The sequence below is a fragment of the Rhinatrema bivittatum genome, chromosome 6, assembly GCF_901001135.1.
Source record: "Rhinatrema bivittatum chromosome 6, aRhiBiv1.1, whole genome shotgun sequence".
Taxonomy (NCBI): domain Eukaryota; kingdom Metazoa; phylum Chordata; class Amphibia; order Gymnophiona; family Rhinatrematidae; genus Rhinatrema; species Rhinatrema bivittatum.
Genome location: NC_042620.1, coordinates 325,301,718 through 325,320,440, shown reverse-complemented (window position 1 = coordinate 325,320,440; position 18,723 = coordinate 325,301,718). Strand labels below are relative to the sequence as shown.

At 40.7% G+C, this 18,723-nt stretch overlaps 1 protein-coding gene across 5 annotated transcripts in view; it reads right to left on the bottom strand.

The window, feature by feature from the left end:
• The window catches only part of COL4A5 (collagen type IV alpha 5 chain), a 346,840-nt gene that overhangs the window by 6,540 nt on the left and 321,577 nt on the right, over positions 1–18,723 (bottom strand). For all 5 annotated transcript variants that reach the window (XM_029607613.1, XM_029607611.1, XM_029607615.1 and 2 more), the window contains 4 exons: positions 17,690–17,818; positions 17,159–17,257; positions 11,077–11,289; positions 10,190–10,367 (listed from right to left, as the gene is read on the bottom strand). In XM_029607613.1, coding sequence (XP_029463473.1) covers positions 10,190–10,367; positions 11,077–11,289; positions 17,159–17,257; positions 17,690–17,818 — 619 coding nt within the window. The remainder of the gene's footprint in view (positions 1–10,189; positions 10,368–11,076; positions 11,290–17,158; positions 17,258–17,689; positions 17,819–18,723) is intronic.

Genomic DNA, 18,723 nt, shown 5'->3' with positions numbered 1-18,723 from the left:
CCAGCGATCCTCATTTAATATCTCAGTCAGGGCTGAACAATCTGGTCAGAGATTTGGCTTTATTGAAGTCAGGCAGAGCTACTTGGGTCAAAGCTGCAAGGATGGAATCTTTTGTCATCTGATATGAAAATTTCAGTATTTCGCAGCAGACATGAAGATTTGACAAAATATTTCAACCAAGTACAGTCTGACTTTTTGCTGTAACATCAATGGATTGTTTTGTGCTTTTGGATGTGACCACGACCCAACAGAATGGCGACTGTTTATTGATTCATCAATCTTAAGTTTGAAGGCTGTTTTGCTGCACAACGGCAATATCTACCCATCAATACCTGTTGGACATGCTGTTCATATGAAAGAAATGTATGAGAACATGCAGCTACTGCTGAACCACATTGAGTACTTGAGGTACAACTGGAATTTGAGGGGTGATCTCAAGGTAGTTGCAATTCTGCAGCATGGTTACACCAAGTATTGTTGCTTCCTTTGTGAGTGGAACAGTCGAGCAAGAGATTCGCATTATGTCAGAAAAGTCTGGCCTCTCTGCAAGAAGTTGGTTCCAGGGCAGAAGAATGTTGTGCACGACCCATTGGTGGATCCAAGTAAGATATTTCTTCCACCTTTGCACATCAAACGGGCTGATGAAAAACTTCATTAAGGCAATGAACAAGCAAAGTAAATCCTTTGATTATTTGCGGCAAATGTTTCCACGCATAAGTGACACTAAGATAAAAGAAGGTGTTTTCGTTGGCCCACAAATCTGAGCTGTGATGGACAACCACTTTGATGGTCTTCTGCAAGGTACAGAACGTGTTGCGTGGACAGCCTTCAAGAATGTCGTTTGTAACTTTCTATACAACTATAAGGCAGCAGACATGTCGAACAGGTTAAAAATCTGCTTCAGGCATACATATTGATGAAGTGCAACATGTCATTGAAGATACATTTTCTTCATTCCCACTTCTTCCCAGACAACTTTGGCGCTGTGCGTGACGAACATGGTGAAAGGTTTCATCAAGACATTGTCAAAATGGAGAAACTGTATCAAGGCAAGTGGAACCCCTCCATGCTGGGTGACTATTGCTGGACTCTCATCCGCGAAGTCAGACAGTGTTTACAAACGAAAATCTGTGGCAAAACATTTTTAGTTTTGTTTTCTGGTGCCAACATTGCCATTATAGCTTATGCTGCTACAGACACGTAACAATTCTTAGTGTATATTGCACTTTTCTGGCAAACAGTACGTGATACAGACATAATAAATGCATATTTGTGTTCAGCTTGTTAAAATCTACTTGTTTCACCGAAGGCTGTGGAGGAAACAAAATGTTCCCAGAAATGTGTTTACCAGTGTTATTTTTTTTATCTTTTCATTTATTAAAACATTTATTTTCTGCTTGTAACACCACAATTGTGCTGAGAAGATGACAATGAACATTAAAATCAAATAACATTCAGTAAAACAAAATATATAATACAAAACGTGTATCCTGACTGCTAGAAAGTTGGACTTAAATATCTAGGTCAGCCATAAGCCTGATGGAATAACATCACCTTGAGCTGTTTTTGAAAAAGGACTAAGTTGTCAAGATCTCGCAGTGAGTCTGGAAGAGCATTACAGAGCACTGGGCCAACTGAAAAGAGGGCACAATTGCCTAGTTCTTAAAAAGCGGGCCGTTTTCACAGAAGGAGTTGCTATCGATAGATTACTAAAGGTCCTCAACTCACATGTTGGCACGTAACAATCCAACAAAATCAAAACAGTGGAGACCTACCTCGAGTTTTAAAAAATTTAAAAAGCAAAGTTAAAATTTTAAATTTGATGCTTTGGTTTGTAAGGAACAAGTGAAGTTCCTTCTATTTTGGGGAAGTAGCGGTGGAATTTTGCAACACCTGCAATACTTGAAGGTAAATACAAGGGATCACAGCGGTCTCCAGTAGTGAGTGCGTAAGCCTGTTCAAGTGTTCTAAAATCACTTTGATCTAATATATATATTTCGGGTGCTTAAGCAGCCACAACTTATAAAAGCCTGATTGCAGTTGAGGTTTAAAGACAGCTTAAAATAAAACAAGATGCCAAAATTCTTTACTGTTTTCTTGAATGGTATTGTCATCTACTGAGAGAGAAAAAATGTTTTGCTTGGTTAAGAAATCAGCTCTACTAGAAAAACACATAGCCTCTGTTTTGGTAAGTTTCTAAACTAAATGATTTTTACACATCCAATATTAATAGATTCTAATATATTACTAAGTTTAGACATAACAGAGGACAGAAAGACTGTTACTAGAAAAAATATCTTGATGTCAACATACATCCTAAACGTAGTACCATGGTCACCTAAAAGAGCACATGAAGGTCAAACAAACATTAAAGGGCCACTGATAATACTGAGCCCTGCGGAACGCCTGCAGTCAGAAGAGAAATCATCAACACAAACTTGCTGCTGATGGGCCTGTAAATATGAGGCAAACCATGCATACACCTGCCCTTGGATTCCTAAGTCTATCATGCAATCTATACGAATACTGGGACAAACAGACTCAAAGACAGAAGATATGTCCAAAGAGATGGCAAGAACAGCCTTGCCCTTGGTCAAATACTTGAAATAAAACATTTGAAATTGATAATAATAAAGTTTCTGTGCTATGATATTTTCAAAATCCACATTGGCACGATGGCTATAGAAAGACTACACTACCTTCCAAAATGTTAACCTTCTGTTGCCTTAAGAACATAAGAAATTGCCATGCTGGCTCAGACCAAGGGTCCATCAAGCCCAGCATCCTGTTTCCAACAGTGGCCAATTCAGGCCTCAAGAACCTTGCAATTACCCAAACACTAAGAAGATCCCATGCTACTGATGCAATTAATAGCAGTGGCTATTCCCTAAGTAAACTTGATTAATAGCAGTTAATGGACTTCTCCTCCAAGAACTTATCCAAACCTTTTTTAAACTCAGCTACACTAACTGCACTAACCACATCCTCGGGCAACAAATTCCAGAGCTTAATTGTGAGTTGAGTGAAAAAGAATTTTCTCCGATTAGTCTTAAATGTGCTACTTGCTAACTTCATGGAATGCCCCCTAGTCCTTCTATTATTCGAAAGTGTAAATAATCAATTCATATTTACCTATTCTAGACCACTCATGATTTTAAATACCTCTATCATATCCCCCCTCAGCTGTCTTCTCCAAGCTGAAAAGTCCTAACCTCTTTAGTCTTTCCTCATAGGGGAGCTGTTCCATCCCCTTTATCATTTTGGTCGCTCTTTCACTGTACCTTCTCCATCACAATTATATCTTTTTTGAGATGCAGCAACCAGAATTGTACACAGTATTCAAGGTGTGGTCTCACCATGGAGCGATATAGAGGTATTATGACATTTTCCATTTTATTAACCATTCCCTTCCTAATAATTCCTAACATTCTGTTTGCTTTTTTGACTGCTGCAGCACACAGAGACAACAATTTCAATGTTCTATCCACTAAGACGCCTAGATCTCTTTCCTGGGTGGTAACGCCTAATATGGAACCTAACAGCGTGTAACTACATAAGAACATAAGAAATTGCTATGCTGGGTCAGACCAAGGGTCCATCAAGCCCAGCATCCTGTTTCCAACAGAGGCCAAACCAGGCCACAAGAACCTGGCAATTACCCAAACACCAGGAAGATCCCATGCTACTGATGCAATTAATAGCAGTGGCTATTCCCTAAGTAAACTTGATTAATAGCCATTAATGGACTTCTCCTCCAAGAACTTATCCAAACCTTTTTTGAACCCAGCTACACTAACTGCACTAACCACATCCTCTAGCAACAAATTCCAGAGTTTTATTGTGCATTGAGTGAAAAAGAATTTTCTCCGATTAGTCTTAAATGTGCTACTTACAAACTACATCATAGGTTATTTTTCCCTATATGCAGCATCTTGCACTTGTCCCCATTAAATTTCATATGCAATTTGGATGCCCAATCCAGTCTTGCAAGGTCCTCCTGCAATGTATCACAATCTGCTTGTGATTTAACTACTCTAAATAATTTTGTATCATCTGCAAATTTGATTACCACACATTGTATTCCTTTCCAGATCATTTATATATATATATATATATATATATATATATATATATATATATATATATATATATATATATATATATATAGAAAAGCACTGGTATAAGTACAGATCTTGAGGCACTCCACTATTTACCCTTTTCCACTGAGAATATTGACCATTTAATCCTACTCTCTGTTTCCTGTCTTTTAACCAATTTGTAATCCATGAAAGGACAACACCTCCTATCCCAAGACTTTTTACTTTTCTTAGAAGCCTCTCATGATTTGGTTCAGTTCATCTCTGGAACCAGTATCTCACCAACATTCTCATTACTAAACACAGAAGCAACAAATTAATTTAGTCTTTCTGCAATGGCCTTATCTTCTCTAAGAACCCCTTTAACCCCTCGGTCATCTAACAGTCCAACCGACTTCCCTCACAGGTTTCTTGCTTCGGATAAATTTTAAAAAGTTTTTATTATGAGTTTTTCTCTATGGCCAGCTTAATTTCAAATTCTCTTAGCCTGCCCTATCAATGTTTTACACTTAACTTGACAATACTTATGCTTTTTCCTATTTTTTTCAGATGAAGGATTTTTTTTTGATAAAACAGCCTCTTTCACTTAACCTTTTAACCATGCTGTTAATCGTTTTGCCTTCCTTCCACCTTTCTTAATACGTGGAATACATCTGGACTGCGCTTCTAAGATGCATTAAACCAGTGTTTGTTCCTTGTATCCCCATATCCTATCCCACAACTGCCAAGGGAAAAATAGATTCTAGAATTCCTTAGAAAATGACAGAAACAAAAACCTGAAATAACTTGGTTGTAGGTATGTCCACCTCATCTTGTACGACTGTCACCATCCTAAATATTTATTTATTTTTAGCTTTTATATACAGATGTTCCTGTATAGGATACATATCGCACCGGTTTACATGAAACTGAATTATCGCCGAGGGGCGGATACAATGAAACAAGTGATACAATGAACATGTGGAACATTAGCAAAACACTATGATATAATAATATAATAGTAATAAAATGATAATAAAATACAGTAATAATAATATAATATAAAATAAAAATAAAATAGAAACATAGGGCTATACCTGATGAAATTTCCAAATAATCTTTAGGAGAAAGTCAACGTAGCGGGAAAGGTGGCATAATTGATGGATAACAGGAAAAAACTAACTTGGTAATCAGGCAGGTTGAGCGGGAAGAAATCCACAGAGTGTATTAAGACGTTAAACTTGAAAAGATTCATGGGACAAGTGAGTTGTAGCTGTGTGAAGGTCCGCGGCTAGGTTGAGAAATTAATGTGGTGTTTGTCTCCCGGAGAAGTCAAAGATCTGGGGGCTATATGGAGTGCCGGTATAGATAAGAGGAGTTAGAATTGTAAATCTGGTCTATAGTTGGACATAAACCAGGGGAGCCTTAGTGCGAGGAATTATCTCTCCGCAAAGGCCTGGCTGAAGAACCATGTTTTCAGTTTCTTTTTGAAAACCAGTGGGCAAGGTTCTTGGCGGAGGTCCGGTGGGAGTGAGTTCCAAAGGGGAGAATCAGCTGTGGAAAGGGCGCGCTTCCTTAAAGAGGTTTTAGCCGGTGGGGTATGCTTTTATGATGGGTCTGTTTGAGATGTGCGGCCGTAGTTGGAATGTTAGATTGAGGGGGGAGATATTATGCAGAGCCTTGTGGATCATCATGAGGGCTTTAAAGAGAATCCTGAATTTGATTGGTAACTAGTGAAGGTTCTGAAGGATGGGGGTGATGTGATCCCTTTTGTTGGCATTTGTGGGAATCCTTGCAGAAGCGTTCTGGACCATCTGTAGTGGTTTAATTGTGTTGGTGGGTAGACCAAGAAGGAGGGAGTTGCAGTAATCCACTTTGGATAAGATGATAGATTGAAGCACCAAGCGGAAATCTCGGAGGTGTAGGAGTGGTTTTAGTTTTCTTAGTACCTGCAATTTGAAAAAGCATTCTTTGGTGGTATTATTTATGAATATTTTCAGGTTAAGTTGGTTGTCGAGCAGAACCCCCAGGTCTTTCACATGTAATGAATGATTAATTGATGTTTTGGCTAGTTGGGAAGAGCTTGAGGAGCTGAGAAGACTGTTGTCCTGAGCTATTAGAAGGATCTCTGTCTTGTTAGTATTAAGGACGAGGGGTTGAGGCTAGTGAGAAGTCGGTTGATTGCTAGAAGGCAGTTATTCCAATGGGCCCAGGGGTTTTGTAAAGAGACTCAGTGATAGGGATGAGGATCTGGATGTCGTCTGCATATAGGAAGTGGGTTAACTTTAGGTTAGTGAGTAAATGGCAGAGTGGAAGGAGGTAGATATTGAATACAGTGGGTGAAAGAGATGATCCTTGGGGGACTCCCATGTTGGATCTTACTGGGTATGATTCTTTATTGTTGATCCTTACCTTGTAAAACCTGTTTTCAAGGAAGGATTTGAACCAGTTGAATGCAGATCCTGTGATGGCAATGTCTGCAAGTCGCTGTAATAAGGTCGTATGGTTCACGGTGTCGAAAGCTGCGGATAGATCCAGAAGAGCGAGTAGGTATGGTTGTCCTTTTTCCAAGTTTAGGAGGATGGTGTCAGAGAGAGAAGATAGTAATGATTCCGTGTTTAGTGCCTTGCGGAAGCCAAATTGTGTTGGGGCGAGAATATAATTTTCTTCCAGGTATTTGGATAGTTGTTTGTTTACGACTTTTTCGATGAGTTTGGCAATCAACAACAAATTCGCTAAGGGACAGAAGTTGGCTGGGTCTGATGGTGAAAGGTTGGGTTTTTTTTTAAAAAAGAGGTTTAAGCATTGCAAGCTTGAGTTGATCTGGAACATGACCTTGAGCTAGGAAGCAGTTTATGACGTCTGCTAATGGCTTAGCAATGATATTCGGAATGGTGCAGAGCAAGTCGGATGGTATGTGGTCTGATGGGTGTGAAGAGGGTTTAGGTTTCTTAAGGATGTTTTCTATTTCTAGAGAAGACGTTGATTCGAAGGAGACTAGAGATGTGTTTCGTTGATGACAAGTGGAGAGTGTGGGGTAGGGCGGAGGAGTGAGTGCCGTGAGGGGCGTGATAAGAGTGGAGATTTTTCTCTTAAAGTAGTCGGCCAATTCATTGGCTTTACTGGAGGCTTGGTAGTCTGGAATGAGAGGTGTGGACGGTTTAGTGAGGGCTGATACATAAGAGAACAGAGCTCTGGCATCGAAGATGAAGTGATGGATCTTTTTTGAGAAGAATTATTTCTTTGTTCTGTTGATGACATTCCTGTAGGCGTTTAGGCAGGATTTGAAGGCAGCTAGTGTTGTTGTGGAGGGGTTTTTATGCCACCTGTGTTCTTTACTTCTGAGGTCCTGTTTGAGGGACTTCAGTTCATGAGTAAACCAAGGTTTCCTGTTGTCCCTCTCTGGATGAAGTGTTTTAGTGGTCATTGGGCAAGTTTGTTCAGCTACTTTGTTAGTGATGTTAATCCAAGACGAGGTCGCAGTGTTGGCGTCCAACAGGTTGAGTTGAACTAATTCATTGGAGAGCTGCGTGCTGAGGAGTTCTCTGGAACAAGGTTTCCTGAATGTTACCGAGGTTATAGGGGCTGCCTGGGGAGGGTGTTTCTTAATCTCTAGGACTGCGGAGATGATCTGTGATCCAACTATGGGACTGGTGAACATTTTGGATTGGCAGGAAGCGAGATGCCCTCATTTAAAGCTCCAGTGTAACCAACTGCTTTCAAAAGCACACATTAAGCAAATTAATATTAAACTGTACTGATTCACATGACAACAGGTTAAATTCAGCAGTTCCTGTTGGTTCTCTCTTCTGGATAGTGGATTTCAAAGCAAAAATCTATTCATAAGCACAAAGGAGTGTGGAAAGGCATAGATCTGGGGATGGGTCTAAAAGAATTGCAAAGTCCTTTAATATTTCCGAGTACAATTAAGATGATTAAGAAGTGGAAGGTGTATGGCATCACCAAATACTCTGCCTAGATCAGGCAGTCTCTCCAAACTGGATGATTAAGCAAGATGGAGAATGATCAGGGAGTCAACCAAGAGGCCAATGACAACTTCTAAAGAGCTACAAGCTTCCATGGTCAGGACTAGTCAAAGTGCACATATGCCAACAGTATCCCAAGAATGCCACAAATCTAGCCTATATCTTAGAATGATAGAATGAAGCTGCAAGGAAGAAGACTAAGAACCAAAGTCAGGAAGTATTTCATCACGGAGAGAGTGGTGGATGCCTGGAATGCCCTTCCAGAGGAAGTGGTGAAGTCCAAAACTGTGAAGGACTTCAAAGGGGCGTGGGACAAACACTGTGGATCCATCTGGTCTAAAGGACGCGTATAAAGAGGCGGCAGCAAAACACTGCACGGAGCGGCAGTAGCCACAGAGGCATTCACGGAGCGGGATGCCAGTGGCCAATGGTTGGTGTTCCACCTTCACGGAGCGAAAGGATGGAGGGCTGCCATCTCCAAATTAAAAAAAAAAACAAAACAAAAAAACAGGGGTGGGTTCATGGGCTATAGGTATTACCAATTATTAGGCTTATTCAATATTTGTTGATAGTTAATGTGACCTTCAAGGCATACTTCACTTTCAATGCATATCCAGCATAGCTCTCTGCTTCAACGGCAGGGGAGAAGAAAAACTAATACTTCACGCATATCCAGCATAGCTCTCTGCTTCAACGGCAGGGGAGAAGAAAAACTAATACTTCACGCATATCCAGCATATCCACGCATATCCACGCATATCTTACTCTCTGCTTCAACGGCAGAGAGCTATGCTGCCGCTTACCCAACTAATCAAGCTTGATATTTCACTTGGATGCAGCTCCATCACTGCTCTCTACATTAATAGTGGGGGTGAAAGGGAAATAGAACCTAAGGTTACTAAGAGTTAAGAGAAACAGATAAGTATGAGAAAAAAATGTGTGAAGCTTGCTGGGCAGACTGGATGGGCCGTTTGGCTTTCTTCTGCCGTCATTTCTATGTTTCTATAAGGAAGCAAGCCATTGTTACCTTGATTCTCTTTTGAAGTATGCAAAGGAACACTCAGGGGATAACTGTATCCATGAGGTAAAAAGTTTGTGGTTTAACGAAATTAAAACAGAACCTATTGTCCTGTATGCAAAGATTGCTGTTTATTCATGTTCCCAAGAAATTTTTGGACAGGTGTAAATTAGAATGGTGTAATACTGACATATCTAGATGTGAAAAGTTAATAGAGACCTATCCCAACAGATTCACAGCTGAAATTACTGACAAAGGGGCTTCCACCAAATATTGACTCGGGGGCATGGAGACTTATCCAAATTGGATTTCAGTTTTATTTTATGCCCTAACAACAGTTTTGTTTTGTCCCCTAATAAAATATTTTTAGTCCTGAAAGGTGTGGAGAATATACTGAGTGGGGAAAAAAAAATCCTCCTTTAAATGTCAGCAAGTCTGACGCGCTGACACAGCAAAATGTGGAAAAAAATGTTCAGGGGGGTGTAAACTTTCTATAGTCACTATGTAGAGATGAGGAATTTAGAAACATGGATTAATAAGTAAAGTAGGAATTAAGTATAGCTCAGAGTACAATAAAAACAATCTTATTGCATGGGAGATTTTATGCAGAAAAATTTCACTTCACGCCTCACATATCCTGGAAAACATATCAAAACTCATCTGACCGCCTTGTTGCCCATTTAAAACTAAGAACATTCAATGAAAAAAATATACTAAAGCATCAGAGATCCCTGGATGATCATTGTATTATATGGCCACATGACCAAATGAGCTCCATTTTTGAGTGTTATTTTATAAATTTGTGTTGATCATAAAGAACGAAAGACACCTGTAGACTAAGAAAATGCTATAATTTTAAAGTCAAATCTAAGCCAATGAAAAAAAAAACTTAAAGCTTATAAAAAGTTAAACCTAAAATATACATTATCTTCTACAGAAACACTGATTGTCTATGTCTATCGCTTTATTTGCATTAACCATATTGACTTGCAGTCTTGAACGTCACGGTCAAAGTGGAATGGGGAATGTGGGCTGCTGCTGGGAGAACCCTCGCCTCTCAACCACATACAGGCTTATTGGATCTCATTCAAGACTCTGACGTTTCTTACCGGCTAATGAATGGCTGAATACTGCTCCCAGTTAATGGTTCCATAGTCATTGGCATGGGCTCTGGTGTAGAAAGCCAGTAGGAGTAATCATTTCTCGAAGCAAAATTGCAGACGTTGTTGATGTTGCAGAACATGAAGGGCATGGTACTGAAGCGACGGAGGCAGCTACCAGCGGTCCCTAAAGAAGAGCACTTAAACATATAAAACACAATCGCGTCACCCAGCCCCTCACCCACTCCCAACCGCAATACAAGGCAGCATATTTCTAGCTTGCGTTTCATGAAAATAGATCACCATTCTTGTTACTGCCATGAAAACACTCTAGGTGATGCTGGTCTCTGATTTTAATGACACTTTAGAGTGCTGAATGAAGAAAAGTTTATAAGTATAATCTTAGCATGAACACATCAGTTGCCAGTTTCAAGAACACTGAACATTTAAGCATGCAGCTACGAAGAGGAGCATGTCTTATCCCACAACTGAAGTGCAATAGATGAGACTACCATTTTTCTATTACACCCTTTAAAAATATTTAGAGATCCATACTGACCCGATGTGCAATTCGGTTAGTTAACCTGATCAACTTATCTGGCTAACTTAGCTCATATATTCAGCTATCTTAAATTTTATCTGGCTAACAACTCCCCTCAGTTATGCCTCCAAAACATCCCTAACTTATCAGGATAAATTCTAGCAGGATAACTACTTATCCAGTTAGAAATTAGCCAGATAAATGGCTGAATATGCCAAAATATGGACCTCAGTTGTTTTGTTTTGTTTTTTATGGCAAAATAAGAGACTTATTAATTCTACCAAGTAAAGTAATTCCATGATAGAAGAAAAGTGCTGTATTTACTTAACAGGATTGCAAGCATAAGATTTCTCACCCAAATCCTGGCCATGCGCTCGCTCATTTCCCTGAACGTACAGTAGAGAATAACCATCATAGATTCTGGTCGTTCCTTGGGGGCATGCTGGCGTGTCTGTTGTCTGGCTGTGCCGTGTTATGAGGAATCCATGAGCCACTGACCCTGATCCTGGAAAACCTGGAGGACCTTGTAAACCATCTGGACCCGGTGGGCCTTGGTTTCCTCTTGTACCTGTTGTTAATGGAGAGATTACACAGCACAAATATTTCTATGTGTACTAATGATTCAAAAATATTTGCTTCACTGAAACTTTAATCAGATCGTATGAAGAAAAATACTTCCTACTGGCAAGGATACCCTGTGAAAGGAAAATGTGTCTAGGTAAAAAAAACCCAAAAACCCAAGATGAAGGAGGAAGAGAGACAGCTGATATCTGACAATTATAGCAGTCATTTTTACAACACTGTCCACCTTGAGTGGCTAATTTATGTAAAATCGTGGCTTTAGATATTTTTCCTGTTCATGAATTATGTTAAAGCTATTACAGAATTATGGGAACCAACACACCCCTCAAATCAAAATTTACAATTTTCCTTCACCCAGTTTTAAACTGTAGAAAAATGATGCCAAATGAAAGGCCAGAATAGTTGCAGAAGATTTAACTATTAGAACTGTCAATTTTAATTCGAAAAGGAAGGATATCCAGACTGCAAGTTTTTGTTTCTGAAGAAAGGCTTAATTTGCCTAATGGTGCTTCCTATTGTGATTCACATATAAGTATTTCATATGACTGACTTTTTCTATTTCATCTTGACAAACCTCATAGTAACACAATAAACGACTGCAGAAATAGATCCAAGGGGCTCATCCAGTCTGTCCAGCACGTTTTTTATTCTTTTAGGGTAGCGACTGCCGCTCCCTGCAGGTCACCCCCATGCCTTGTGTTAAGGGTAGCGACTGCCGCTCCCTGCAGGTCACCCCCATGCCTTGTGTTAAGGGTAGCGACTGCCGCTCCCTGCAGGTCACTCCCATGCCTTGTGTTAAGGGTAGCGACTGCCGCTCCCTGCAGGTCACCCTCATGCCTTGTGTTAAGGGTAGCGACTGCCGCTCCCTGCAGGTCACCCCCATGCCTTGTGTTAAGGGTAGCGACTGCCGCTCCCTGCAGGTCACCCCCATGCCTTGTGTTAAGGGTAGCGATGCTGTGTCTGTCCTTTAGCTATTAGGGATCCTGTATGTTTATCCCATGTCCTACTGAATTCCATTACCATTCTTGTCTTTCCTACCTCGTCAGGAAAAATATTCCAGGCAGCCACCACCCTTTCTGTGAAGAAATATTTCCTGATGTTGTTCCTGAGTCTTCCCCACCAGAGCTTCATATCATGGCCACTAGTTTTACAACTTTCTTTTCATCAGAAAAGATTTATTTATTTATTTCAAAACACTTATATATTGCACCCTCCAAGTTTCAGGGCGGTTTACAATAAAACATCCATAGAGTGAATATAACATAAAACATATGAAATTAAAATAAGTTGTAACAAAGTAAAATAAAAATCATCTCAAAATAAAATGCATAATAAACAAAGTATATTGAAGAGGGGGAAGGAAGTAGGGAGAGTCTATATTAAATAAAAAAAATTATCCAAGCAGGTGGATCCCGTGCTCACAAATGGAGACAGTATCTCTAATCTCCGGGCACCAGTGATCATCAGATGGTATGGTGTGATCTAACAGCCAAGAGGAAGGAAAGTCACACGAAGTTCAAGGCCCTAAAACACAGACTTTGGTAAAATGGCAACATACCTCGAGGAGAAGTTAGAAGGCTGGGAGGAGATTTGTGAAGTGAAACAACACTGGGCCACATGAAAAGGAGCTATTACAAAGGCGAAAAAACCTTTATGAAAAAAAATAAAAGTAGGTGAAGGCTGAGAAAATTAAAAGTAAAAAGAGCAGCATTCAAAAATACAAAGTACCTCAAAAAGAGGTACACAAGGAAGAACATCTGGTGAAGCTGAAGGAAATGACTGTGAAAGCTGGAGTGGAAGAAAACATCGCCAAAGAGGTAAAGTGTAGCGACAAAACTTTTTTCAGATCTATCAGAAAAAGGAGGAAGACCAAAGGAGGCACAGTAAGATGGAAAGGAGACATGGAGCAAAGTGTGGAGAAAGATGAAGAAATAACAGAAATGCTAAACAGCGTTCACTAAGGAAGACATTGGAGAAGGACTGCTGCTGGCTAGCAGAGTACAAACGAGAGAGGGGTAGATTCATCCCCATTTATAGGAGGGAGAGTTTGGGTGGAACTAGGAAAACTGAACGTGGACAAGGCCATGCGGCTGGACGAGATACATCCCAGGATACTTAAGGAGCTCTGAGAAATGCTGGGGTGGAGTCCAATAGATCCTTGGAGTAGTGAAGGGTGGTTGTGGTCCCAATTCACAAGAGTGGTAGCAGGGAGGAGGCTGGAAATTACAGGCCAGTTAGCCTTACCTCGGTGGTGGGAAAATTACTGGAGACTCTGCTGAAGGAAAGGATAATGAGCTATCTGCAATCCAATGCGTTATAGGATCTGAGATAACATTGGTTTACCAGAGGAAGCTCCTGACAAATGAATCTGATTGAGTTTGTTGATTGGGTGACTAGAGAATTGGATCAAGAAAGAGTGCTCAATGTGGTTTACTTGCATTTCAGCCAGGCTTTTGATACAGTCCCACATAGGAGGCTCATAACTAAAATGTGAAATGTGGGAGAGGATCCCAAGATGGTGGAATGGAATATAAATTAGTTAATTGATAGATGTCAGCAAGTACTGGTAAGTGGAATCTATTCTAAAGAAATAGTGATAAATGGAGTTCCTTGGAGATCGGTTCTGAGACCGGTTCCATTTCATATGTTTGAGAGTGATATTGTGGAGGGATTAGAAGGTAAAATTTGTCTCTTTGTGGATGACACAAAGATCTGCAACAGAGTGGACATGCCTGAAGGAGTGGAAAAAATGAGAAGTGACCTAAGAAAGCTCAAGAAGTGATCAAAGGTTTGGCAGGTGGGATTCAATGCCAAGAAGTTCAGAGTTATTATACATTTGGGGTACAGCAATCTAAAGGAATGTATGTATTAGAGAGTGAAAGACCTTGGGGTGGATAGTGTCTGATGATGAGAAGGCAGCAAAGTATTGTAACAAGGCAGAGGCTAAGGCCAGAGGGATGCTGAGCTGCATCAAAATAGGCAAAACCAGCAAGAAAAAGGAGGTAATAATGCCACTGTACAGATCCTTGGTGAGGCCTCACTTGGAATACTGTGTTCAAGTTCTGGAGACCTCATCTCAAAAAGAACAAGGACAGAATGGAATCTGTCCAGAGAAAGGCAATGAAATGGTGTGGGTTCTGTACAGAAAGCCCGAGGAGATGAGACTGAAAGACCTTAATATGTACACCCTGGCAGAGAGAAGAGACAAAGGAGATAGGATACAGGCTTTCAAATACCTGAAAGGAATTAATGATGCTCAAAAATCACATCTTTTCCGATGGAAAGGAAGCGGTAAAGCTAGGTGTCATGATATGAAATTCCAAGGGGGAAGACTTAGGAACCGTGTCAGGAAGTATTTCTTCATGGAAAGGATGGCGGATGCACAGCATGCCCTCCGGCAAGAGGTGAAGACAAGAACGCTAGAGAATGGAAATGATGAAATGGGATAACTTTTCTATTAAACCTAAAGTGTACATTTCTTCTTGGGGTGGCCTGAATGGAATGGTGATTGCTACTATCCTTAATTAAAGGCTTGGGGTAGCCTGAGAGTAGAAAACTTGCTGGGCAGACTAGATGGACCATTTGTTCTTTATATGCTATCATTCACCATATTACTATCTCTGTCTCTCCTCTCCTCCAGGGCATACATACTTGGGTCCTTCAGTCTCATCTCATCTGCCTTTTGATGCAGACCTTTCACCATTTAGCTGCCTTTCTCTGGATTATTTCCATCCTGTCTCCAGGGGCGGATTCCCAATGACGACCGGCCCGGGGATTCGCTGCCCAGGCTGGCCCAGGAGATATCACGTGGTCTGCCGAGCGCAGCTCTGTCACAGCCGCGCTTGGCAGACCATGTGACTAGAGCGACCGGCCCACCGGGGGATGCCCGATCCCCCGATAGAGACAGACAGGGGCGGATTTATCCTATCTCTCTTGAGACACGGTTTCCAGAGCTGAACACAGCACTCCAGGTGAGGCCTCCCCAAGGAGCTTTACGAGAGCATTATCTCCTTTTTCCTTCTGGTTATGCCTCTCTCGCCTTAGCCACGCCCTGTCACATTTTCTCCAAACTTACCCTTTTGACTTAGCATAGATGTACTCAATGGAGATGTGCATTTGAAATGAAATGAGAAGTTTGCACAAAATTTCATTTGAATTCATTTTTTAAATGAAATGAAAGAAAAAAAACAAACAAAATTTCATCACCACTGGCAAAACAACCCAACCAGCACCCCATCCCACCAATCGGTACTCTCCGGCCCTTCCACCTCTAGACCCTCTCCCCGTGTAGATGAACATTTCTTCATGGAGGAGGAGGGGTCCCTGGCTGCTATTAGAAATGGCGATGGTCTTAGTCTCCCGACTCCATTTCCAATAGGGGCAGGGACTGCTCCTATCCCGTGAAGACACATTGAAGTACAGGGTACAAAGGTCCAGGCAGGAGGGGAAGGAATGGGGGAGGCCTGGGTTTATTTTTCAACTGCAGACTCAAGATCTTTTATTTATTTATTTACTTAATTTTTTGGTGTTTTTTATTTTTTTATGGGGTTTTTTTTTTTTTGTTTCTTTTAAAGGAACAAAAAGACACAACAAATAAAACAAATGCCTGTGTGCACTTCTATTACTTAACTGCTGCTATTCAGAAAGTTCCATTATCACTTAGCGGCCTCATGGAACCACATTTAACTATTCTTGTAAAGTGAAATTTGAAAGTTTAGTTCAATTGTATTATGGAACATTTCAAACAGTTGTGCTTTCTATAACCTTTGGAACAGCTTTGCCTCAGGCTATTACATATAAAGGTGAATTTTAAAAGCCCGGTGCATGCATAAATTTGGGGATGGGCAAATATATTGGGCCGGCGTGCACTGAGCGTATTTTAAAAGCCGCCGAGCGCGCGCGTTCTTGACGTTAGGCACACAACTGAAAAGTTCCCAAAAAGGAGGCGGGGCGTGGGCAATTCCTGAATTTAAAATAGAAATTTGTCCGTAAACACTTATGCGCACTTTTCACATAATTTTACTTCAGCTATGGATGACGTATAACTTACAAAACAAAAAAAATCTAGTTAGATTAGCAGGATTTTAAAGGTCGGGGAACTGGGAAATCTGGTAATGGCGTCAGCGCACGTGTCTATTAAAATCCCACCACTTACGTGGTAGAAGTGGCATTTGCGTACACTGGCACATGTCCACTTAAAATTGTGCAGTCAGGCTATTTTATAACATGCGTTCATATGTTATAAAATGCCCATGTTTCCTGGTGCAGGCCGACAAATGCACCCGCGCGCCTGTTTAAAATTAGGGGATAATTTTGTAACAGCCCACATTAAGAAAATCAGCAAAAATGCACACAAGTCACACCAGTTTATGTGCGTATGTTATCACCACCTAAACTACTCTCACCCAGTCACGCCTACGAAAATGTACAAAAATCTTTTGGAAAATTCATAAGCATACTTTTGAAAGTGTAAATGTACGTGCACAAGTGTAATCCCCTCCCCCTCAGTCTGGGTAACTTTACAGGACAAATGCATGTAAGTTTGCCCCCTTCTGCAGGAGGGCAGTTTTAGAACAAGCTAGTTCCGTGGGTGAAGCACCGTTTTACTTGCAGAAATGGCTTGAACAATTGCCCTCGTGATGTCTGACCACCTTTGCAGCAGTGTTAAGATATCCACGAGAAAAATCTTTGTTCAACTTTTTTTAAATACTGCAAAACTAAATAAATAAATAAATAAAAAGGAAAAAGTCTATTCACAGCATATTACGCCCAAATATTTCCCGCTGCAGGAAGAATTAGGCTGAAACCACCTGTCCCACCTGGAGGTTAAGATCCACCACAGCTGTTAAACTCACCTGGTTGACCTGGTAAACCTCTCTCTCCTTTGCGCCCGTGTTGACCCTCAAATCCAGGAAGACCATCTCGACCAGGATCTCCAGGCAGTCCAACGGGGCCTGGAAAACAAACAGGAGCATAACAGCCTAATAAACATGTCAAAAAGAGATAAAACGTCTCCATGGAAAGGATATCCCCTCAAAAAAAACACACTGGTTACTTAATTACGCCATGATTGGTTTACGAGATTTCACCGTGGTCATCCAAGAAATATGCATGTTCTAACTCAAAAGCAGAACCCCTTGTTTGAAAGCATTCTCATTACTGGTTGTTCTAGGATTTTCCTGATCTGTTTTCACCCAGAAAGGAAACTATTGCTCTTATTAAATTCCCTAAAATGAAGGATGGAGAATTTTGCTTCCAAAGACTTCTTTTTGACACCGTATGAATTCAAACAAGCACTTGAAAAGGCAAGAGAAAACCCAGCCCGCTCATACTACGAGGGTCTTTGTTTAACACAGAGAGAAAACTTGAAGGGTGAGTAACGTTACCTGATAGGCCCGGAGGACCCGATGACCCAGGTGGGCCATTCAAGCCTGGCCGACCCGGGGAGCCTGGGAGACCTGGACTTCCTTTCACTTCAATGATTGACCCTTTGGGACCAGGTGGACCGGTCAGGCCTGGAAGAAAACCAACCTTAGTCAAAAGGAGGTTAGAAATTCTGAGTCAAAGTAAAATATTTAGTCAAATGTCCTCTCTTTTTGCCTTTCCCATTGTCCCCAATGCCAATATGTTACAGAACAGTGTTATGAATATTTGAAGAGGGCACGTCCGTTCCATAAGAGCTGTAGATAATGGGGGTATGGTAGTAAAAGAGGATATGTCCAAATCAGGTAAGGAGGAGTAGAAAATAAAATAGCATAGCTGAACGAGGAGATGGTTGACAAATATTATCTGCCTTGACATGAGCACAAGTGAATGGCTCTAATCACCATGCTCAATAAATACTGGGGCTTATTCAAAAAAACCACTTTATCTGATAAGGGCAATGTCCTCTGTCTTCTTTATTAACATCAGACTTCGCTGGCCCTCTGTAACTCATCAAGTTATTGTGGGAAGAAACAGTGGCGAAGCCAGAACTGATTTTTTGGGTGGGCACAAGGTTAACATGGGTGGGCTGTAGGCCTGCAGGTCTGAGTCCTGCTAGTTGTATTCTCAGTGATAAACAATGCCATATACTGCACCCTACAATGGCTTTCTAAGTAGTTTGCAACAGCCATTATGCATCATGCATGACACTTTAAAACATTTCACCTCAATTATTTCAAGCACTTACCAGCGTAAAAAATTATTAATCTGCACTAATTTATTTTATATTTATTGCAGTTTATAAATACACAGATATATCATGTAAACAGCAAAGAAAACAATCAGATGCAATCATGTAATAAAACAAAAATTAATGTATTCTTTCGTGAATCCTCTTTGCAGAAAGCCAATAAATATCATTAATCATCAGAACAGAGCTAGGACAATTCACATTACAACCAACATGAACAAAAAAAAAAAAATTCAAATTCTGGTG